Raw genomic sequence first — 25,634 nt, forward strand, 5'->3', positions numbered from 1 at the left:
TTATGGATTTTAATATACTTATTCAAGTTCACCGAAGCAGTACAAAAACTATATTTCAGGGTATTTTTAATCTATAACTTCTACACACTTATAATGCATATGATTTGGACACCTCTCCAATCCAGTTCTATGAAACCTCCATAATACACACACACTTATTAATGATTCCTACTTGTCTTCTTCATGATGAAGAGTAGGCAAAATCTGATATGTAGTGGGGGATAAAAAGACGGAAGTGTTCATCAGATGCTGGATTCGAATCTGATTCATGATCAGTTATGTCAAAAGATATTGCTATGCACTTTACGCACTACGCCACTCACGCTGCTGTCTGTTGCGCTCTTTAGTTATGTTGTCTATGTCAATCAATAAGTGATGGGCAGGAATCGTTTAACTAGCTTATTCTAAAGAGGTGCACTTTTTGCACTTAGCCTAAATAGATAATGCAAAATGGGCAACCTCTCTCCCCACCCCCCATGGGCTCCTGGGCCTTTGCCATAATCCTTGTTGGTTAATCCAGCCCTGTACCTGTGGTAGCCAGATGTTAGCAATTTAAAATTTCAATAATTCACACCATTTACTACTGGCTTAGTACCTGCATATAATTAAGATATTAACTATTTCTTAGTATTTAAAAAGTATGATCTTATTTTACATCCCTAATCCTACCCAAATACCTAAACCCAACTACTACCTTACTAAATATTTGTTAGCAGCTACGAAGCAAATTTACATTTTGGAAAACATTTTTACCCCTCATAAAACACAATTACATAGGAATTTTTTTTTACCAAGGACAAAACAAATTTACATTTTAGAAAAAATAATTATCAAGATGCAAAACACTTTTACCAGTCCTGAAACAAATTTACAATGACAGATTCTTTACGGAAAGAGAATGTACCACACACCAGAAGTGACGCGAAATGACCACACACTGGAAAATATCAGCTTGTGTGTGACTTTGTAGACACAGGTTAATGATAGTCCAAAGACAACATACTGTTTTCTACAACTATTAAAAAAATGGTTTGCCCAACTGCGATAAAATTTTTTTGTCATTCATATGGAATAAAATCGCTGTCATAAATATTTAGTGCGAATAAAATTCAGGCATCTGTCATTATAAAATCGTAAAGAAAAATGGAACGTACTCGTAATTTTCTGAGGGTACAATTCCAACATCTGCGATTAGAACAGACCCAGATATGACATTTTCTTTGTCTGTTTGTATATGACTGATAAATTTATTATGGGTGTACTTTACAAATACGAAATACAGTTTTACATTTACATTTAGTCATTTTGCAGATGCTTTTATCCAAAGCGACTTACAAATGAGGACAAGGAAGCAACTTACACAACTATAAGAGCAACAATGAATAAGTGCTATAGGCAAGTTTCAGGTCTGTAAAGTCTAAGAAGGAAAGTAATAGTATTTTTTTTTTTTTTGGGTACAGTTAGTGGTATATCCAGAGAGGCAATTGCAGATTAGGAAGTGAAGTGGAGACTAAATAGTTGAGTTTTTAGTCGTTTCTTAAAAATAGCGAGTGACTCTGCAGTTTTTGATGCAGTTAGGGAGTTCATTCCACCAACTGGGCAGATTGACCGTGAGCATTCGAGAAAGCGTTTTCTTCACTCTTTGGGATGGAACCACGAGGCGACAGTCATTCACAGAACGCAAGTTTCTAGAGGGCACATAGATCTGCAGAAGTGAGAGCAGATAAGAAGGAGCAAGGCCAGATGTCACTTTGTAGGCAAACTTCAGAGCTTTGAATTTGATGCGAGCAGCAACTGGCAGCCAGTGCAAACGGATGAGTAGTGGAGTGACATGTGCTCGTTTAGGTTTATTGAAGGCCACTCGTGCTGCTGCGTTCTGGAGCAGCTGAAGAGGCTTGATAGAGTTAGCTGGAAGCCCAGCTAGTAGAGAGTTGCAGTAATCCAGTTTGGAGAGAACAAGAGCTTGAACAAGGAGTTGAGCTGCATGTTCAGATAAGAAGGGTCGGATCTTTCTGATGTTATAGAGTGCGAATCTGCACGATCGAGCAGTTCTAGAAATGTGGTCAGAGAAGTTTAGTTGGTCATCAATCGTTACTCCAAGGCTTTTCACCATTTTGGATGCAGTAATGGTTGCCCCATCCATTGGGATTGAAAAGTTATGGTGTAGAGTCGGGTTGGCAGACTCTACACCATGTCCGTGGTAAAACCAGGGTTTTACCACGGACATGACAACCTGTTTACGAGTATGACTCAAAAAGCGACACTCCACTGTCACAGGCATTAATAAACAAGCGAGAGCCACCGATCAAAACGGTGCACTTGCTGGAGCTCCCATACACCATCTCAGGTAAGATTTTTGTTATTCCCTGTTTGAGAAATGTCTGTCTTGAGCTGTAATAAAGGTTGAAACTTGATAAGGTCCATTTTCGCTGTGTTTCTTGGACATTTTACAGAATTAAATGTAAGTTAATGTTACATGCAGCAAGCGCAGAATTTCTCAGTGAACCACTTAACTGGATGAACTAAATTTGCCATAGTGTATGAATGCGAGTGTGAATTGGTGTTTCCCAGTACTGGGTTGGCGCTGGAAGGCCATTCACTGTGTAAAACAAATGCTGGAATAGCTGTTGGTTCATTCTGCTGTGTCGACCCCTGATATGTAAGGGGGTTAGTTGAAGGAAAATGAATGAATGTATTGTACATGTTACATGAAAGATAATATACGAAAACAAAAAGATAATAGGGGCACTTAAATCTTATTAATTGCTGTCTGGGAAAAAACAATTCATGTACTAAAGAGATCTCATTTTGACTATTTTAAGAACAGAGACACTAAATTAGGTCACTATTTCATGTGTTGTCTTTGCATACCACTGCGTATCTGGATTAGCAAGATTATTCCCCCTCTCTCTTTCAGCATAACACAGAATCAATAAATAATGAGCAAACTGAAACACCAAACAAAACATTTCTCTTTCCTTTAAGTGAGCTGCCGAAAACCCTTTCACCTGTTCTAAACCGCAGCAGCATCTGAAACTCCCCTGTTGTTTTTGCCAGCCTAACAAATTCATCAACACTGAAAACTCATTTCTCACCTGTGAATTTTTTATAACGTTATCCGTTTCAGCTGTTTCTTTTGTGAACGCTTCCGTAACCTCTTCTCTCTCTCTTTCAGCCTCTTCTCTGTTGGGATCAGGCATTGCATAACCTTCTATCACTTGTTGTTCACGCTTTTTCCCGCCCTTTTAACTCTCTGAGTGGCATCATCAGCTCTAGTGCTGCTCTCTTGACTCTCTCGGAGGATTCAAGGGCTCTACACGTCCATCAATAGTGGAACTCAAAACCGCATTGCTCTCTGAATGCTTTCTTTATAATATTAGTTAAAAAGTAAACTCATTAAATAGCAAGGCAAATGGTGAAATCATAAGTTGAGAATAAACTTTTTAAAAGAAAAAGTCAAAAACAACAATGCATTATGTATATTAGGCCATTTTCTGTATATTTCATGCATTTATTTATTTTTTAATAAACATTTGATCAATGGACTGGTTGATTGATTGATTGATTGATTGTTGATTGGTCATTCGGTTGATTGATTGTTTGGTTGGTTCGTTGATTTGATTGATTGGATGGTTGATTAATTTATTCTCTGGTTGATTGATTTATTCACTGGTTGATTGATTCATTGGTTGGTTGATTTGATTGATTGGTGGGTTGGTTGGATTACTGATTGATTAATTGATTGATTAATTGATTGATTGATTGATTGGATTATTAATTGATTTATGGGTTGATTGATTGGTTGATTGATTGGTGGGTTGTTTGGATTACTGATTGATTGATTGATTGATTGATTAATTGATTAATTGATTAATTGATTAATTGATTGATGGGATTATTAATTGATTTATGGGTTGATTGCTTGGTTGATTGATTGATTCACTTGGTGATTGGATGATTGATTGATTGATTAATTAATTTGATACATTTATTGGTTAGTTGATTGATTGATTTATTGATTAGTTCTTTGGATTACAGAACAATTGATTGATTATTGAATGCGTGATCATTGATTCAATCATTTATTGGTTGGTTAGTTGATTGACTGATTGATTGATTGATTGATTGATTAAAAGATTGATTGATTAATTGATTAATTGATTGGTTGGTTGGTGGATTGATTCACTGGTTGATTGATTGATTCGTTGATTGACTAAATGATTGGTTAATTTGATTGATTTAATGATTGATTGATTGATGGATTTATTGGAGGATTAATTGATTGATTGATTTATTGGTTGGTTGATTGATTCACAGGTTTATAGAGTGGTAGGATTATTGGTTGATCGATTGATTGAGTCATTAATTTATTGGGTGATTGATTCACTGGTTTGTTGGTTGATTGATTGGATTCTTACTTTCTTAATTGATTGATTGATTGATTGATTGATGTTTTGTTATTTTTGCTTCTATTTAGGGGGAGGCATGGCGCAGTAGGTAGTGCTGTCGCCTCACAGCAAGAAGGTCGCTGGGTCGCTGGTTCGAACCTTGGCTCAGTTGGTGTTTCTGTGTGGAGTTTGCATGTTCTCCCTGCCTTCGCGTGGGTTTCCTCCGGGTGCTCGGTTTCCCCCACAGTCCAAAGACATGCGGTACAGGTGAATTGGGTAGGCATGAGTGTGTGTGTGAATGTGTGTGTTTCCCAGAGATGGGTTGCGACTGGAAGGGCATCCGCTGCGTAAAAACTTGCTGGATAAGTTGCCGGTTCATTCCGCTGTGGCGCCCCCGGATTAATAAAGGGACTAAGCTGACAAGAAAATGAATGAATGAATGCTTCTATTTAGTCCAAGTTGCTTTAAAAAAAAAAAAACATTGTTTTTAAATATGGAAAAAATAAACTTAAAATTTTGAGATTTTAAAATAAATGTAAATATTGAATAATGTATTTCTTCTGCATGGGTTACAGTGACCTAATTTTAACTTAATTCATGTGTACAGTAAACTATATTGTTGAATGAGTACTATGTACAGTATATCATGTGTGCAGCAATAGTAATGTTTAACTTGACAACAGTTCATGGACCATTTATTCATTTTTTAAATAATTTTTCTGATCATTTTTTTTTGCCCTATATTTTAATTATCTTATTCTCAACATGTTATTTCATTAACATGTTTAATATATATATATATTTTTTTTTGAAAAACTTTTTTTCTCAACATTTATTTATTATTATTTATTTTTTTTGAAAATGCAACAAACATATTCTATAAATTGAATGAGTTTATTCGTAACTTTTTATTTGAACATTTTCTCGTAATTTAACAAGTGTCATATCCCATTATTATCTTAAAATGTTTTTATCTCTTAATTATTGCTTGGCTCAGATCTCGAGATGGTGTATTTTTTTTATTCCATAGATGACCGTTGGTTTAAAAATACTTCTAAAGTTTTCTTGAAGAAAAAAAAAGTTTTCTTAAGGTTTCTAAGCACAAACAATGGCTTTGATGCACAAAATAGACTCCCACGCATTTCTGAAATAGCTCTATACAGTAGGTATGTTCCCATTTGTCAGCCCTCTAAATAAGACAGTGTTCTTTAAATTCCCCTGTCCTGTAGACTACAGGTTATCTTGACATGCCAGCTAGTTTAAAAAAAATGCCCTCTGAATCCCCACTTTTATTTTAGATTCATTCATTAGAAACTGATGTTGACTAAATTATTTTGCAGATCAAGATAAAGAAGCTGAAGACTACTGTACTCTAAAAATAATTATTCAAAGATGATTTACTAAATTTGTTTACGTTAAGTGGTTGTAAACAATTTATTTGAGCTAAATTTAAACAATCAAATTAAGTTGAATTTATTTAAATTTAAATTGTTTGTTTATATTCATCACAAATAAATTGTTTGCAAAAGTTTTGCAGACATCATTTTTTTCACTTTAGGTCAATTAACGACTTAAAATTTTATTAATTTATTTTCAACATTTAATTGAAACTTGTTTTAAAGTTTAATCTTAGATTGTAATGGCATTAATATGACTTCAAGATGGTAATATGTTTATTAATGCCTCATCTGTAGTCATCAATGACAGTGTATTATGTATATTTGTATGGCTGGTGTATGTTTTGTAAAGTACGTTTGCATGTATTATTTATTTTTAATTAATTGAGTGATTGATTAATGCTACTAATTAGGGTAAAAAAAAAAACAATATTGACATAATTTTTAAATCTAAATGTAAAAATGTTAAGTAAATAATTGCCCAGCAATTTATTAAAAGATGTACAAGGGTCAAAGATGAAGAAAAAATCTCAACTGTGCAAATATATACTTTACACATTTAAAAAAATAGATATATTCTATTATTGCGAGGCTCTATAAATTAGCTATAAAGTTAGCTATATTTTATTATTACATCCAAAAATAGTCAACCCGTGTTAGCTCAATAGGGTATATGTCGAAGCATGCTAATAGGACTTTCAATTTGCCAGTAACCTGGGTTAAGCACTTCCGGCGAATTGTATGCCAATGCAAAAACAGGCACGTTTCAGCGAAAAATCAGCGATCTCCATTAGCTGAGTGATATCCGATATAAAGTGGGTCTCAGGTAGCACCGGAAGCACTGCATTAAATTACATTTTCCCCGCTATGTCTTTATAATATGAGGATTTATTTTACCCCAGTATATTTAATGGAGCTTCTGTGCTGCCCTGCCGACTCTGACGGACGCGTGCGTGTAAACGGCTTTTTGTCTCATGTTACGCTTGAGCAACTAAATGAATGCCAAAGTTTATTTAACTGAATGTATTTTAATGACATTACAACATCGATGCTGTAAAAGGAACTGTATAAAATGGCAAAAAGTTCCCAATAACAGGTCACCGGAAGTGTATCAGTATGGGGAAAACACTAGCTCGGCATATACCCTATAACGCTTAACCTTTGTTAAGAAATACAAATTAAAATTTAAATTGCGTCAAAAAAGTGGCTCTGAAATGAAGCTCTTAATATTCATTTATATATTTATGTATTTAAATCTTTATCCTCACACATACAGCACATAAAGGTCAATGTATAGCATGTTATACATATTTCAACTCTAATCTTCTAAAAACTAAATATAAGGCATTATACATGACATTATACACATTAACATAATGGTGTTCTGTAAAGCTGCTTCATTAGCTGCCAGAACCTGTTTTAGCTGAATAATTGAAAAAGAGAAAAATCTGTAATCAATATTTGCTGAGAAAAGCCCCCAAATGCAACTAGTAAAGGAGTATCTGAGTAAATAATTAAACACATCACGAAAAAGTGGCTTACTCATCAATATCGGTCAATATTAATTCACGTAGAGATCAGGGGTCATTGTTAATTGTGGACACTAAATGAAACCGTAATAAAATACCAATAGAAAGAAAGGTATTGTCCACTGAATCACGTGGAAAGAGAGAGAAAGGCAGCTCACCTGAGGTGTCATCCCGTGACAGAGGTAAAGGATGGGAATGTTGTCGGTGTCTGGCCCTTGGTCGAGACACAGGTCAGTCTTCAAAGAGTTTCTGAGCTGAAAGGACAAACAAAAATTATACTGACAGATTAGCATCAGGACAGCTAAAGTGCCTATATTACAGTGTAAAAAAAACAAACAAAAAAAACTAAAAAGTAAAAACAGCATTTGTGTATGTTTTATATTTTATTTATACAGTAAAAATATGAAGGAATGTATTTTTTATTTAATTTTATGGTAAATTACCATTTTTCATTAATTTATAACCAAATGCCGGTGTTTTACTAACATCTACATGATTTAGCTTAGTTACACAGAAAATAAATAAATTTAAATAAATAAAATCATAAGCAGGGGTCGATGAGAAAGTCATTATAAACAAAAACATATATCAACATTACATGCAGGGTTTGATATTAACACCTGCCAAATGCAGGTAGATTTAAGCTGTGGCTGGTTAGGTAGACACCCCCACTAAACACTTTGGTTGGTTGAAAATCATTTTTAAAATGCCAGAGCTGCCTCGTCTATAAAGAATTGTATTTTAGTTTAAGACCATTTGTCAATACAGGAATCCTTGCACTGCGAAGTAAAAAATAAAATTATGTATGGAAAGCACCAGAGCACCGTGATGCACCGACATATTGAACCGAATCAATGGCATGACAATTGTAACCGAACCAAACCTTGAGACCATTGTAGGTTAATGTCCTATAGATAACGTTAATCCTGTTTTGAATCTGCCGCTATGCTAATGCACAGACATTTGTAGCTCCGCCCTCGTTTGAAAAAGAGCACAATCTCATTTGAATGTAAAGCGACAGTCACCAAAATGGCACAATTTGGATCAAAGCCTAAAAGATGCAGTTTCAAAGAGGTATAAAAAAATATTTGAAAGATAGTTTGTGCTGAAATGTATACATATACACTTTAGAGACGTATTTTCCATATTTTAAAAAGGGGCATAATAGGTCAGGATTTTTACTAAATGTTTGTTATAATGCAGGGTTCTAATAATGTGCAGTTTATAAAACAAAAACCTCAAAATTTAATCACAACTTTACAAATTTAAAATAAAGTTAATAACAAATTCAGTAAAGACAAACTACATCTATTGGTTTTATTTTATTTATAGTTACACTGGAAAAAAAATGGTTCATTGCAAACTGTTGCAAACAATTTATGTAAGCTGAATTTAAACAAACAAATTATGTTGAACATTACAAAATTAAATGTGTTTGTTTAAATGCAGCCCACACAACGTGTTTTGCAACCACATAATTAAAAAATAATCCAGTGAAACATTTATTTATTTTGTGTATAATATGTTGTTATACTATTATCAGTAAGCCTATACTGTTTTTAAGTCTAATTTTGATGCTATGTCTATTAAACTGGACCAAAAAAGGAAAACTATTCAGTTGGTATCATTTAAAGGGGTGGTCCACAGAGTATTTTTAAGGCTTGGTTGTGTTTATAAGATTTAAGGCAATGTGTGCTCATGCTTCACTTGTAAAAATCACATTATTTTTTCATAGATCTTACTTTCATTATATACAGCTACTCAGCTAACATGAAAACGACTGTCATATTTCCTTCCTTCCCCGAAGGTCCGGCCTCAAGAGGCTCTGATTGGTCAGCTAACATATTGTGCTGAGAGGCACTGCACATGCTGCTGTAGATTGTCGGTGTTTACAGCTGTTTGACTGATAAATATGAATTTGTGGCTAAATTGTTAGCCCTGCCAAACAGTATTTCCCATTGTTTACATCCTTGTTTACATCCTCACTACAACACACCATTAACACTAGAAACTGTGAATGTGAAATCAATTTTAACAAATTTTAACAAATAAAAACATTTACAGGTTGTGGCTCACAATCCACATCTTCTTCGGTTGGAGGAGCTTTAACTGAATCCAACACTGAACTGGGAGAGATTCTGGAAGCTGTCCTTTGTCAAATGCTAGCTATATATTTTGTGTAATTCTCTGGAAAATAATTAAAATTAAACTGTAAGCACGTCTCTCTTTGTGTCTTGTCATTTGGAAGTTCAAATAAAGAAACAGAACAAGCTCTGTGAAAACAGCCAACGCAATCTCACGGCAATTCTTAACTTTTTTGATTTAGTGGCTAATTCGTATGAACTCGTACGATCTAATTCGTACAATTTAGTACGATTTGCTCATAACCCAATGACAGTTGGGGTTAGGGGTGGGGTGGGGTGCCACGCCTCCTTTTTACGCATCCGTACGACTGAACTCGCACAAATTTGTACGAATTAGCCAATAAAACTGACAAAACGTAGCATACTTACGTTTCCTCGTGAGATCAGACTGAAATAGCAGCGTTAGGACGGCTTTTTAGTTTTCTCTGCTGTAACATTACAGCACCTCTGGTCATGCCCAGTTGCTGCGCATGGTGTATGCTTGGGATGAATGGGCGTAACCTGACTATGCTGATCTTACTAGCCAGGATGTATTTTTTTTTTAGTCCGCAAATTCGTTAGCCGTAGGCTTTGCTACGCTAACTCTGTAAAACATAAATGTCTCCGTTTGCATCAAACTTTGAGCAGATTACATTCAGAGATGTTGTTTATGTTCACACAGCTAGATTACGCATCAACTAAAGTTTCGAATGTGATATCGCAGTGGACCACCCCTTTAAGGAAGCTTCAAGAACAAGGAAAATGTTCCTCCACACTTTCCAGAAACACTTTTATGAAATAATGGAACATAATTCAGGTCAGAACAGGGGTTAAGTGGACCACCAAGCACATGTCATTTCTGTTATTTTTTTAAATTACCACTCCTCTCTCTTTCTCAGTCTTTTTACAGCAGGTACAACTCAAGGCTGTTTCTCCCTTGCATCATAACGTGGTTGAATTCTCATCCTAATTACAGGTTCTAATTATAAAATTCATTTTCATAAGTGTATGCACAGTCATGAATCATCTAAATTACATTCCACCAAAAGTCCTTGGTGAAGTGAGAGAGCTGTACAGAAAAAAAACAACAACTCCTTGCACTTCTATTTACCTGAGTTTACCTCCAGAGCATAAAGAGCTTATTAGTAAAATCATTTCACGCAGAGCCTCAAAAACAGTTTCCCTCCATAGGCTTCAAAGAGCATCGCAACCGTTACGTCTAATAAAAATAATGCTTAAACATGCGGCCGTATCAGTGACGACAGAATTCCAGACGGAGGACTTCAATGGATTCTATCGCTGTTTTGGCATTTCCGTCAGATTCAGCCTAACACCGCTGCGCCTTTTATCACCAAGTGCTGACGTGATTGACAGGCTCATCAAATGCAGTCAGTCAGAGTAAAGTAATGAGGGCGAGAGCTATTTCGGAGCCCTTTACTCCCAGAATTCATTTCAATAACGCTGACCTATTTTCCACAGTTTCTTCCTTTTAAATTGCGCCACACATGATGAAATCAGGCTCAGAATGAACACCTCAGCCAGCCTGTTTAGAGTCAAGTGTGTTATTATTACGTCAGCTAAAAATGCCAATGGATTGTTTGGACTTGACATGCATGGCTAATGTAAACAGTAGGAGCGTGTTGCATCAATTTTGTCAGGCAAATTGGAAAAATCCTCTTCAAAAGATGAAATGGCGAGTGTGGGTGACATGTTGCAAGCGCAGCTCTCAAATCCAGCCTCAATAGTACAATATCTGGGCATTCACAGAAGCTTATTCAGCACTCAGCGGACCCGGCGGTTAAAGCATTAGCCTTGTGGAGAGAAAGTGTCTCTGCAGCCGCTTGCTTTGACCGGACTAATCTTTTTACTTGCAGGGTTTTATTACAACACAATTTGATTCCTGATAACACCGCAGCGCTGGGAGAATGAATCAATCTGACAAAATATACAGCTATTTGCACTGTAGTTGAACTCTTTATTTGCTCTTTTTGTGGGCTGAGTGTTTTTTTGCGATTGCTTTTGCTTGGTTGGGTTTAATATAGATACTCACCACTCCGTATGCGACGGTGTCCGTGTACATTCTCATCTCGGGGTAAATGTTCACTAGATACCAGCGGAAGGTCTTGCACTGCAGCTTTTTCCTCAGTGCTTTTCTTTCGGCGATGTCACCGATGTCTATCCCTGAGTCCTGATAACAAAGACAAACAAGGAGAGATATTCATTAACTAGATTTACACTCAGAAAATTGCTGTTTGTTCAAACTACTTACTTAAAATGAGCTGAAACAACTCATTCTTGAGTGTTTTTCTTTTTGGGACTTAGACCGTACGTACGAACGTAGACCCGCGGACCTTTGTGGAGACCGCGAAAATCGTCCCGGGAGGTATGTATTTGTGCAGTTTTTGTTTTCGCAAATCATTCGCACTCGCACTGTTCTCGAGTAAAAAGCCTGCCGGAGGCCACTGTTGAGCGACCCTCTGTCCGACTGACCGACTGGCTGAATGACTGAACGATTGACTGGGCGGCCGGCCAATCGGCTGACCCGGCCACCCTCCTCCTCCTTCATCCCTAAACCCTAAATCGCGGTCTCCAAAACTGTCTGCGGGGCTACCTTTTCAGAATGAGCTTGGGTTGTATATTTCAGAGGTTGCCACAGCGGAATGAACAGCCAACTATTCTAGCATTTGCTTTACAGAACAGATGCCATTCCCGCCACAACCCAGTATTGGGAAACACCCACACACACTCATTCAGACACACTACGGCCAATTTAGCTTCTTCAATTCAGCTATAGCGCATGTCTTTGGACTGTGGGGGAGAACCAGAGCACCCAGAGGAAACCTACGCCAACACAGGGAAAACTCCACACAGAAATCAACCCAGGCTCATTCTGAAAACATAGTCCCGTGAATATTTCTGGAGATTGCGAAAGACATCCCGGGAGGTACATATTTTTGCAGTTTTTGTTTTCGCAAATCCACGAATCCGCCGTTGTGTGCGCTTTTTTGTATCTCAGATGTCTCTCGCGAATGCCGTGCTGTTCTCTCGTAAACCCACCAGAGGCCGCTGACCGTAATGATTGACTGTAATAACTCCTTATTTACTCACAAAAGTAGTTTTAAACCTTTATTCATTCATTCATTCATTCATTTTTCTTCGGCTTAGTCCCTTATTTATCGGGCCCTTTAACAATCCCATTTAATCATTCAACAAAGCACAATAGCTCACTCCTCACTGTTTGAAGAAAGAACTAATTATGGCAGCGCAGATACAGAATCAGACTCATCTGCCATATATTATCACAGTGATGCAGAGCTGAGCTCCACACCACTGGAACAGAAATAGAAAAGAACATCTCAGTTCATGTTTCTCAGCGCACTCGACTCGTGTCTTTGTTCCCGCATCAAGAGTCACTTCCCTTTTCTCTCGTTCCCTCCTCTCAGCATTCAGCCTGGCTCTGGGAATCTGCTGCAATCTCACGACGCCTTCCGCTTTCGCCAGATCTTAATTGCTGTCTTGCTGATAAATGCACGAACAGGGGCCAAAAGCTCCATAAATAAATGGAGAGCTGTGACATATGGTTGGAAACAGAGCTGAGGGCTAGAGAACTATAAATGAGGTAATGGGTGCTTAATAGACAATAACAACTGTATTTCTCTATGCATTCTTTAATCACTTTAGCTTCATAATTAGATCTACTTTGCATTCAGTCAAGTTATGCACTGTATGACTGTTCAGTACTGACTGGAGGCATCATATTTTTCTCATGTTTAACCTTTAAACATATGAATATGCTTTTGATAGTATTTAATTCAGCCAGTCAAAGGGATAGTTCACCCGAAAACAAACTAAAATTAAAGCTACAAGCAGCAATAAAAGGGACCTCGCACCCGGGCTCACCGCCACACGGTGGCCTCAGGATGAGAGAGAACAGCGAACACTAATAATTTAGGCTGATATATAGAAAAAACCTGAGAAAAATCACAGATTTTTGCCAAACTTGCTTCTGTCAGCAGGTGGCGCTATGCCTGTGACTAAATATTGGCATGTAGATATCTTCAGGAGAGGAATTTTATCAAACATGTGAAGTTTCAGGTAGATCAGACATTGTGTAGTTGAGTTATAAGTACTTTCTATTTCATGGCGAATCACTGAGGTTTGTCAGGCCCACACGGACATGCCCTTCGGCGAAAACCCTAGATTAGAGGTCTGCATCAGGAATAAATTTCCGAATAAAGTGCGGGAGCGGTGGGTAACGGGTTTAATTTGGGATGGGAGCGGGCCGTCTAGCAATATCGCTCCCAACTCCCTAGCAAGCACGCATACGTATGTGTATAAATGAAATAGCACGAAGCTGTGTTTCGCTTGTTTGTTGGTGTTTGTGTATGTGTGTGTGTGTGCGCACACGCGAGAGAGAGGTGTGTGTGTGTGTGTGCGCACGCGAATGAGATAGAGGGAGCTTTGCCTGTGTGTGTGCTTGGTGCTTATGTGTGTGTGTGTTTAAACAGACAGCTTGTTATAGGCTGTCTGGACTCTGTATAGCTGGGTGGTTTTCGGTTTTGTTCCCCTCCCGCTCTTTAGCGGGATCGGGCGTGGCGGGTAGAAAACGGGGCGGGCTGCGGGAAAACAAATGCTGAATGTAAGCGGGAGCGGTCGGGTTCGGGCTAAAACCTGGCGGGTGCGGGCTGGAGCGGGATTCAAAATTTAGTCCAGCGCAGATCTCTACCCTAGATTTTCACAATATGTCATCGCTAGAGCTTTCAGATAACACCACCCACATTTGGTGCTGATTCGCTAAAGTTTGTGGAAGGAGTATGTTACACTGTAAAACATATAATTTCCTGTTGCCAGTAGGTGGCGCTATAACTGTAATTGGATATTGGCATGTAAACGTGTTCAGGTCAGAACTGTTATCAAACGTGTGAATTGAGGCAGATCGGACAATGCATGCCTAAGATATAACAACTTCCTGATTTGTGGCGAATCGTCAAAGTTTGAGAAGCCGCCACGGACACGCCCTTTGACGAAAACTCTATATCTTCGCAATTTAACATCACCAAGGCATTTAGATGACAAAACCCAATTTTGGTGTTGATCGGATATAATCTTTAGGTGGAGTTTATTAAAATACAACGCCTGGAAATGGCAAAAACTGCACTTTTTCTGTGCAGGAAGTTAAAAATATCTAACTTTCAGTTAGGTTTGAGATTTTGCTCCAAGAGACTTTTTTGTAGTAATTTGTATGTTGAACGTGTGTGCCAATTTTTGTGTGTGCGTGTGAATTGTAGCTTGGGGGCTAGTCCGTCAAAAATGCGGACTGTCAAGTCATTTTGCCACGCTCACTTCCGAAACACATAACAAACCTAAAGTATCTTCACTTCTGGGGCGTGTGCAAAGTTTTGTGATTTTTCGGGCATGTTTACACCCTCAAAATCGCGATTCATTCTGGAAAAGAAGAATAATTGGAAGAATAATATTAAATAAAGCAATTCCAATAGCGCCTTCCCACCATTTCGGTGCTCGCCCCCTGATAACTACTTATTTACACACAAAAGGGGTTTTAAACCTTTATTCATTCATTCATTCATTCATTTCGGCTTAGTCCCTTATTTATCAGTGGAAAGAACCGCCAACTATTCCAGCATATGTTTTACACAGCAGATGCCCTTCCAGCCACAACCCATTAATGGGAAACCCCCATACATACCTCTCACATTTACACACAGACTCATACACTACTGCCAATTTTAGTTCATCCAATTAATCTATAGCACATGTCTTTGGACTGTGGGGGAAATTGAAACACCCACGCCAACATGGGAAGAACATGCAAACTCCACACAGAAATTCCCACTGGCCCTGCCGGTACTTGAACCAATGACCTTCTTGCTGTGATGCGACAGTGCTAACGCGTGCTGCCTTTAAACTTTTAGCAGTTTCTTTTTTCTGTTGAACACACAAGAACATGAGAAAGCTAATAACCTGTAACCACTGATATCCATAAGAAGAAAAACAAATACTATGAAAGTTAATGTTTCCAGGTTTCCTGCTTCAAACAAAAAAAAAAGTTTACTTTGTGTTTTCAAAGGAAAAGAAACGTAAACAGAAGAAACAGAAATAATAAAGGGTAATTCAAGAGTTCACACTTAGCTGATGATTGGTAATAAGCTAGTTTGGCATGCTGTCCCAGGAGAGAGCCCTGAGCTCATGAGGTCCTTGAGCAAAGGGCTCCCTCCCGTTTGCAGGGCGAGAGTGGAGTTTGAGCTCAGGTAGATCTCGAGAACCCCCACCCCCTCCTGCTGCTTAAGGATTGCTATGAGGGTGTGTTGCTGGTGGAATTTGACTATAGTGCTGATTTGGTTTAGTCGATTTACTTATGTCTCATGTTTTGGACTGTGGGAGGAAACCGGAGGTCCCGGAGAAAACCCACGCGAGCACGGGGAGAACATGAACTCCACACAGAAATGCCAACTTGCTGGGTAGAGACCTGAACCGCAGGAATTCTTGCTGTGGGGCAACAGTGCAAGCCACTGGGCCGCCGTGCTGCCCTATAGAGGAAAAAGAGGAGGAGAGGGGGTGAAAGGGGGGATTCTTCAAGACGAAGATTACTACAAGGTAAGATGCTTGGTTATTTATACTGAGTTAGAAATCGCCTGATTGGTGGTTCGTTCATTAGCTTGACTCTGGGCCGGCTGTGTCAATCATAAGCATGTGATCCTCTCGAAATTAATTTCTAAATAAACTTCACGTAAATGATGAGGGTATTTTCAGTTTTGTGTGATCTATCCTTTTAAGTTGTCTTTAATAATGGAAAGAAAGAAATATTTTAGCATCCATCAAAATGTTTATATAAATTTTCACATTATATGTATATTATAATTCAATCAGCCATTGAGAATCGTATCATTACAGCATTTATTTAATAAAAAGCAAAAGCAAAAGCAAAAATGAAATATTGAGTTTCAGACCATGAATATACAGTACATGTACATGTTTTCCTCCTCCTATGGAACATTTTATATTGATCCACTTTTCTGCAAACAAATGCTCTGCTTTGTGTCTCAGAACCATATTGACTAACTTTCCAGCCTGCAGTTATCTCGGAAATGACCCAGAATGCTAAAGCACACCTGGTCTTCAATGATCCCAAAAGGGCTCCTTTCACACCTTCTCTGTCTCGCTGCACTGGCTGTCAGTATCAGCCCACATCAGATTAAATTTGTTGATGATGCCATAAAAAACCTGCACCCTCCCACAAACATTCATTTCTACACACCTGTGCTTCAGGAGTTTGTAAATTTGCAGCTCTTGTGCTATCATCACAATGCTTCCAACACCCTGTGTTAATGTGCAGTTTGAAGTTTCGCATGGTAAATGCCAGATTTCCAATAAAAATGTGCACGAAAAAACTTTTTTATGCTCACTTGTTTTGATTTTGAACTTGTGCAAAATGTAAATGGCAACAATGGGAATGAAAAAGCATTTGCTGAATGTATTCTGACCTTCAAACCTTTAACCCAAGTAACTAATCCAATGTGCTTGTCTTGTTTACTGTTGGTTACCAATACTATAGGTTGTTTTCATTCATGTAATTCTGGTGACGTGCGAAATTCATTAAAAAAAAATAAATAAAAAAAAATTTAAAAATTGAAAAACGAATTGAAGACATAGAGGAAAGTCCGCATTTTTGCAATGTATCCCATATTACTAAGGAGATATAAATAGAAAATAACCACACATGTTGGGCATGATGCTTATATCATGAAGAGGGCCGAGTTTTCAACACAATCTCATGGCAATTCGTAACTTTTTGATTTAGTGGATAATTTGTACGATTTAATTCATACGAATTAGTACGATTTGCTGATCACCCAATGACGGTTGGATTAAGGGGTGCGGTTGGGTGCCACGCCTCCTTTTTAAAATCGTACAACTGAAATCGTACAAATTAGCCACCAAACTGACAAAATGTAAAATACTTACGTTTCCTCGTGAGATCAAGCTAGAGTTTTCTTCTCAACTAAAATATATTTGTTTGCCATATGTACTGTATAATTACGTTAGATGAAAATACAATAGTAAATACAGTTAATTAATTGAATTAAGCTTTTTTTTTAAATAAATTATCGTAGAAATTATGTTGTTGCTGTGATATGACACAACTGTAGTAATAAACAAATTATTCAATTTGCTTCAGTTTTCTATGCTATAATCATACACCATCACGATGCACCACATTTCACTAACGTTATTTAATACTGTTTTTCAGTTTACTATACTATAGTATTCTGTAGCATTCATTAAAAAATAGTTATACTACACATTATACACTTTACCATGTGGTTCAAAAAGAAGTTTATTATAAATTACTATAGTTTTTATCCATGCGGGTATCTTTCAGACATCACGAAATAACAGATGAAAGCATACAAAAGCATGGATGCATAGTCTACATTAATATTTATGTATTTTTGTAAGGGGGAATAGTGCTCCACAATAATAACCGTCTAGTTTTGTCGCAAGGATTCTTTTTTTGTTCTGTCAATGAACTTACCATCAACAAACATTCACCGCTGCTGCACATCTCGATATTCACATTACGGTTGTTTATTCTGCCGAAATGGCAGTAAAGACATGGATTATTGCAAAACAAGAGATTTTATTGCAGTCATTACATGGCAGGGTATACTAGTTAGATTCTTCTGGAAATTGTATACGTGCGGTGGTGTTTGTATCTGATTTGTATATAACAAATAAACATATTCATACACATAGCCAGGCGTGTATTTAATCTTTGTTGGTGCTGTCAAACGAATAATCGGATTCAAAAAAGTTTGTACACATGGATGTATTGAATAAATGTTTATTACATGTCGCCTTTTCTTCCATTTTTCAGCCAGTTTCTTGAACTTTCCCCCCTTTATGAGCAAAAACTTTTGAAAGTTTATAAAAGCTGTAGGGCATTTCTTATGTTTGTTGATTTAAAAAATTATAAACAACATAAAAAAAATTTTATGTTCTGATAGCGATTTCTATCCAGGGGAAACCACTTTCTGATATGCATCTGAATTTTGCAGGTACTCAATGACGTCATGTGAAAACAACCTATAGTGAGCCACTCTAACAACTTGACAGAAAAGCAACTAATTTGCATATGGAATTTTTCTCTTTTTTACAATTTATGTTAAGATGGAAATCACACTATTGAGAGACAAAATCAGTTTCCAGAACATTTACAATCACCGTTCCTTCACGGTGGAATAATAAAAATGACCAATTGGGCCAAACAACATTTTTTGCTATTTCTGCACAGAATTTCTGCTCTATTTCCACGTAACTATAAACCTAATGTATGAAATAAAAAAATATATATTTTTACTTTTATTTAATGTTTATAATGAAAATACAATTAGATCCATTTTATTTGGTAAACAAAGCAAAACTCTCAGATAATATTTCTACTAAAAGAGAAAATATTACTTTACAAACTTTACTGTAAATAAATCATATGAATATTTTCATTCATTCATTTATTCATTGTCTTGTCGGCTTAGTCCCTTTATTAATCCGGGATCGCCACAGTAGAATAAACCGCCAACTTATCCAGCATGTTTTTACGCAGCAAATGCCCTTCCAGCCGCAACCCATCTCATTCACACACACTCATACACTACGGACAATTTAGCCTACTCAGTTCCTGTACCGCATGTATTTGGACTGTGGGGGAAACCGGAGCACCTGGAGGAAACCCACGCGAACACAGGGAGAACATGCAAACTCAACACAGAAACGCCAACTGAGCCAAGGCTCGACCCAGCGACCCAGCGACATTCTTGCTGTGAGGTGACAGCACTACCTACAGCACCACTTGCTCACCCAATATTTTCATATTAGTCAATAATGATACTGAAATTCATTAAAAACAGAATAAATATGAATTTACACACATTTACACAAGTAAATAAACAAAATCAATGATGAGCTAAAAATCTGAGGAAATCTGCGGAATTATGCACGCACAGATTCCATGTGGGCATACCAATTACCAATACGCAGATTGTGAAATAGTGGGAAATAGTTTCCTCTGATTTGCATCTTTAATAATAGTATTAATAATTAAAATAATAGGTCATAAAAATATACATTTGACCACACATAAAATGGTTCATACCATTGTGAATGAAAACTGAAACTGGCAGATCTTCTAACTTTTTGTATGTTATTGTCTCCTTTCGCCTGACACTTCTGTAGTTACATTGTGTACTTAAACCAATGGAAAATGAAAAATTGCTATTGTTTAAACCGATATGGCTAGAAACTATACTCTCATTCTGTTGTATTAATCAAGGGAATTATATAGCATATTATGCAGCGTCAATACCTAGTTAACAAGCTGAAAACTAAGTGCTGTTCCTACTGCAGCCATGGTACAGCAGCAAAGTTCCTTTATTATTACGCCAGAATGAGATTATAGTTCCTAGACCTTTCAGCATTTTCATTTTAAAGGTATTAGTACATGATGTAACTACAGAAGGCACAAGCTTTAAATATGAAACTCATCAAAAAACGTAAATACATTTTGAGTGAGATGCTAATGGTCTAATCTGATTCAATGTTATAGGCTAAGCTAAGTTAAAAGTGCTCCCGCCAGACCTGGTGATCGGTTGTATGGATTCAAAACTGGAAGCCTAATATGAGCCTATTTTCCCCACAACAATATTTTCAGAGTTCCTTTAAGATAATATCAGGGTGTACTCACACTATGTACAGTTGCCTTGAACCAGTCCAAAGCATCCCCCCCATATAGCATAGCATAGTGTGAGTATGCCTTTAATGTCAGGGGGAATTTCTAGTGTTGCGTAGCTGATAGGGACCTCACCTCTTGTGGAATGTTCCAGGCCATGTAGACATGGCTTTTAAACTCGTCCATCCACACTTCTGCAACCCTCAGAGCGTTTCTGCGCACGTGGGCAGTGAGATCCTCTGTGTAGGGTTTGTGGGCGCGCTCGATATGGGCGATGCGGGCACAGGGCAACACCTCCACACTTCCTCCACACTGCCACACCTACACACAAACAACAACAACAACAACAAAAAAAAACATTTTCAAGCTGAGAAATAAAAAAAAGACACAAATCTTGGCAAGACAAATCTTCTCGCTGGCCCAGACTGAAGAGCAGATGAAGTGCTGAAGATCTTACATAACACTCGTGTCCCCCTTAAGAGTCTCAGAGGGAATTTAATATATGGCGTGTGCAGTAAATAGGATACTTCTGAGATAATGATTTGTCTCAGGGGGGGAAAAACAAATACCATGTATCTCTGCATGTGCACATTCGCTGAGCTCCACAGCAGAGTTTTCCAAAATCAAAACCTGCATAAATAGTTATGTTTTAATTATAAACAAAGCAATTTCTCAATAGTTCCCTCGCTTAATAAGTCACTACATACAGTATGAAACATTGTAAGTCTAAAATACTAAAAACTACTGGTCCCACTTTATATTAAGTGTCCATAACTACTATGTACTTACATCAAAAAATAAATATAATGTACTTACTGTGTTTAAAATGTATTTGAGAACACTTTTGGTGCATTTGAGTTGGGATAGAGGTTGGGTTATGAACAGGTTTGGTGGCATGGGTAGGTTTAAGGGTGGGTTAAGGTGTAAGGGATGGTCAACAGTGTATTTACAAATGTAATTACAAAAGTTAATTACAGATGTAATTACAAACGTATTTAATCAAGCATAAGTACACAGTAAATACATGTATTTACACAATAAGTACATTGTAACAAACTATTAAATCCTTTGTAAGTACATATTAGTTAAGGCCACAATATAAAGTGGGACAAAACTACTTACTGTATATACTGTATTTAAAGTACACATAAAATCAAAACTAACCATGTGATTTTGTTAGCTCACATTACTAGTGTGTATATATATATATATATATATATATATATACACACACACACACACACACACACACACACACAAACACACACACACACACACACATGTATGTATATATTAAGGGTGTCACGATCCTCCGAATCCTCGATTCGATTACATTTTCGATTCTAAAGTCACGGTTCGATTAGATTTTCGATTATGAATAATTAATTAATTAATAACAAATTAATTATTTGTAGCCTACCGTTTAAACTACCTGACCTGCATGGTCTTTGTTTTACCCATAAACAAATCATACAGTAAATGAATAAAGGCAAGATACACACATAATTACCACCTGTCAATTACTTTTTTCTGCGGGACTCGTGAATAGGCAGTGATCTGTGTCGTTATAATGGCGTCGGTAAAAAAGGTGCACACAACCAACAGGAACCAGCCAACAGTATCTGAGGTGTTCGCTAAAATGACTAAGTACAAGTGAGTGAAAGATTAAAGCAGTCTGTTTATCCTCTGACTGCCTGGACTCGCTGTCTCGAGTGCATGAATGTGTGTGTGTCTGTGTTTATGAGTGTGTGTGGTCACGTGATGTGCGTTTTCAGTGGTAGTGAGGAAGGAGGGCTGCTCAGAAATGATACACGCCACTGTGGATGTCAAATCCTTGTCGTTCTAAAATGGCTTTTAAAAACAAAGACATATTAGTGTAAACAGGGTCTGAGTGTGTACTTTTTGCGATTTGCAACGGTGGCGGGGTGGAGGATTGCAAAGCCGGTGTTGTCTATCGGACGTACCCTAATACATAGCAGTACATAGCAGAGCTTGCAAACTGTTTGTTTTTTTGTCGACAACACGAACGATGTCAACATAACTCACTGGAAATCCAAAATGCTTCCACACCGGCGACTTTATTGAAAGAGGAGAGGGTTTAAGTTCTGTCGACGGGTCTCCTGCGTCTGCAGTTTAACAAGCACTTCAACAAGCATGTATTTTTCCCGCTTGGCAAGCCAAGCTGACGTGACATGGGGGAGTGGCAGCATCAACGATTCTATTTTTTAATTCGATAATCGAAATTGAGCATAAATTTCGATCGATTTCGATTTGACACCCTTAATATATATATAGAACTCTTGTTTAAAGATCCTAAACACATGGTAGGGGCAAAAACAGCAATCCCCTAAGCTTAGACCAATGGCCGAAACTGCAGGAAAAGACAAAAAGCTCTTGCGTCAACAACACCATCTGTGTGTAGACAAAATATCCATTGCCCTTTCTAGATGAAAACTGAATTCTGAACTCATTTTTATGATCAGACAATTTCCATCGCCCACAGCCTGTGGCAAAATATGACAATCTGAGAGGTCAGGACTTCACTTTGAAGCCCGAGGAAAGATATCAAGATTGTGTGGAGTGTATTATGAGGCTGAGCAGGAGACGCTATCGAGAGTGCTCAAAATACGGCTCACTCCAGCAGGTGCTCTTCGCTCTCGCTGTGGGGAGGAAGATGAAGCTGTCATTACACCTCAAACACGACTCGCTCACTCATAAAGAAGAGTTCACACTGACAGCGGTTTACAGCAACAAAGCCATATGATGTCCATCCTTTTCATTGACAATTGGTGGTTTCTCAGAAACTTGAGTGACTGCTGGAGATTCAAGTAATCATCTTGTTTTAGAAAATATATTTTTCATTTACAGTGGTGTGGAAAAGTGTTTGGCCCTGATTTCAATTTTTTTGCATGTTTAAATATTTAACATTACATTTTATTATTAGTAAAAGATAACAGAAGTAACATGTTTGAAATCAAGGTTTTATTATTGAAGTTTGCATAAACCGGAAGCTGCGCCAATTATTATTATTTTTTCCGTATTGTTCCTAGAGAAATGGAACATTCAATGAGAAAACACTGGGTGTGGTTTGTTTTTTACTGCAAGCTGATTGGATGTATTAAAGTAGAAATGGATTAGTAGATCAGGAAATGGATTTGGGGAGAGTTACAACCTAACAGACACCTCCTGCTCACCATTTCTGTTTGTTGTCATCCTGTGTGTATTAAGCAATTTGTAATCGTTTGGACCTGCATAGGCGCATAACCAACGTGCTCTGCGCTGGACTTTAGAGCAGCTTTTAGTTGGTCAATGGCACGAAAAATAGCAACATGTCAACAATGAACCTTAACACTCTTCCTTTTTATACTGGCACACCCATGAGTCCACAAAGTGGAGCAAATGGATTTTATATTTAAACAATGTGGCGCAATATATGAAAATTAGGGTCACACTGATCTAAGAATCGCAACAAATTGAGCCAAACACGACTAGTGCCCGGTGTATGATAGGGCCTATTCTTGTAAATTTCCAACTGTAAATATGTCAAGGCGCACATAGCTAAGAACTTAATTTGGACAACTTTAAAAGGGATTTTCTCATTATTCTTATATTAATGAACCCTCAGATTCCAGATGTTCATCTAGTTTTGTCTCTATATAAAAGTCTGCATCAATGGAAAGCTTATTTATTCAATTTTCATATATTGCATAAATATTGAAATTATTATAGCGTGCATTCATCATGCCATGGTTTTAATAACTTTATGCACTTATTTATTTTTATTTTTTTTACTTTATGCACTTAAAAACAATTTAAAAATACTGAAGAAATGTATTTAAATTGAAGCACACAGTGGCCTATTTTATGTGTTTTTAAAACTGCATCTCCCTTCTTACGAATGCTGTTTGAAACTTGTTGGGCTCAGAAGGAGAGCAATGCAAACACTGATCGTCCACAAACTGGCACTGCATAGAGTCTTGTTGTCTTAAAGCATATTCCTCATTTGATTTCTGCATAGACCTGAAGCCTTTAGCACAAAAACGAGTTGAACAAATTCCAGGTTGCAGAGTTTCGGAATTGACAAAACCAATCAAATCCAATGATTGGTATAAACAATGATTGGTATAAAGTCTCTGTCAATTTAGGGTGTAAATCTGAGTTTAAACCAGAGTTTGGGATCATCTCTAGACATGTAGGGACAGAGACTGGCTTTGTTGAATCAGATATATGTGACATATTACTCACATGATTGATTGATTGATTGATTGATTAATTGATTGATTGATTGATTGATTGATTGATTGATTGATTGATTGATTGATTGATTGATTGATTGATTGATTGATTGATTGATTGATTGATTGATTGATTGATTGATTGATTGGTTGGTTGGTTGGTTAGATGGTTGGATAAATGGATAGATAGATAGATAGATAGATAATAATAAATAAGTTTAGCCAGTGTGGGTCAACCCGAAAGCCCAAAACTTTGAAGTGTGAACTTGGCCAATTCATTCGGATAAAGCGATCGAGTGTGAATGCCTACTGCTATAGCACTGGAACTCCAAGTGTGACCACAAGCGGTTTAAGCACTGTCAGTGTGAAAACACAGCTGAGAGAACAGGAGATGTGGTCAAGCACACATGCCAATCACTCTCAGCTGTGCGAGGACCTGCCTTGACTCATGCAGTGCTTCAGTAAGTGCCTGTATGAGGTGCATGAATAAGGTGAAAAGACTCTGGGGCCGGTTTAAGATTCTGACAGTATGATAATCTTGGATTAAAATATAATGGTATGGTTCTCGAAAATGTGTTCTATTTTAAGATGTCTGGGTAAAAATCAACAACTTGTCCCTCATTGAACACAATATATTTTATTTAAGAAACATTTAAATTATTTTGGAACAGTAATAAATAATTGACTTCTGCTATCTTTATTAGTATAAAAAACCTAAGATTTTTGTACAACTTCAGATATCTTTCTTTTCTTTGGATATAAAGCAAGTCACTGCACTGGACTGCACTATAAGCGATTTGTTTTTCTAATGTTTCCTGGATCATGGGTTGACCAATAGCTTTTAATGTGGAGAGTGCTGTTCTGCTGGAGAAACTTTTGCCCTAAAAAACTAATTAAAATTACACATTAAAAAAAAGCAACTTACATATACTGTAAGAATGGGGGGGTGCAGTGAGTAGCGCTGTCACCTTACAGCAAGAAGGTCACTGGTTCGAGCCTTGGCTGGGTCAGTTGGCATTTTTGTGTGGAGTTTGCATGTTCTCCCGTGATCACGGGGGTTCCTCCGGGTGCTCCGGCTTCCCCCACAAGTCTAAAGACATGCGGTACAGGTGAATTAGGTAAGCTAAATTGTTCGTAGTTTATGTGTATGAATGAAATGTGTGGGTGTTTACCAGTGACGGATTGCAGCTGGAAGGGCATTCACATTTTGAAAATGAC

At 37.4% G+C, this 25,634-nt stretch overlaps 1 protein-coding gene across 4 annotated transcripts in view; it reads right to left on the reverse strand.

The window, feature by feature from the left end:
* Window positions 1-25,634, reverse strand: part of galnt18b (UDP-N-acetyl-alpha-D-galactosamine:polypeptide N-acetylgalactosaminyltransferase 18b) — a 195,329-nt gene that overhangs the window by 35,039 nt on the left and 134,656 nt on the right. For all 4 annotated transcript variants that reach the window (XM_003199013.7, XM_009303592.5, XM_073907530.1 and 1 more), the window contains 3 exons: window positions 20,317-20,502; window positions 11,488-11,625; window positions 7,473-7,568 (listed from right to left, as the gene is read on the reverse strand). In XM_003199013.7, the coding sequence (XP_003199061.1) occupies window positions 7,473-7,568; window positions 11,488-11,625; window positions 20,317-20,502 (420 nt within the window). The remainder of the gene's footprint in view (window positions 1-7,472; window positions 7,569-11,487; window positions 11,626-20,316; window positions 20,503-25,634) is intronic.

Source organism: Danio rerio, chromosome 7, assembly GCF_049306965.1.
Source record: "Danio rerio strain Tuebingen ecotype United States chromosome 7, GRCz12tu, whole genome shotgun sequence".
NCBI lineage: Eukaryota > Metazoa > Chordata > Actinopteri > Cypriniformes > Danionidae > Danio > Danio rerio.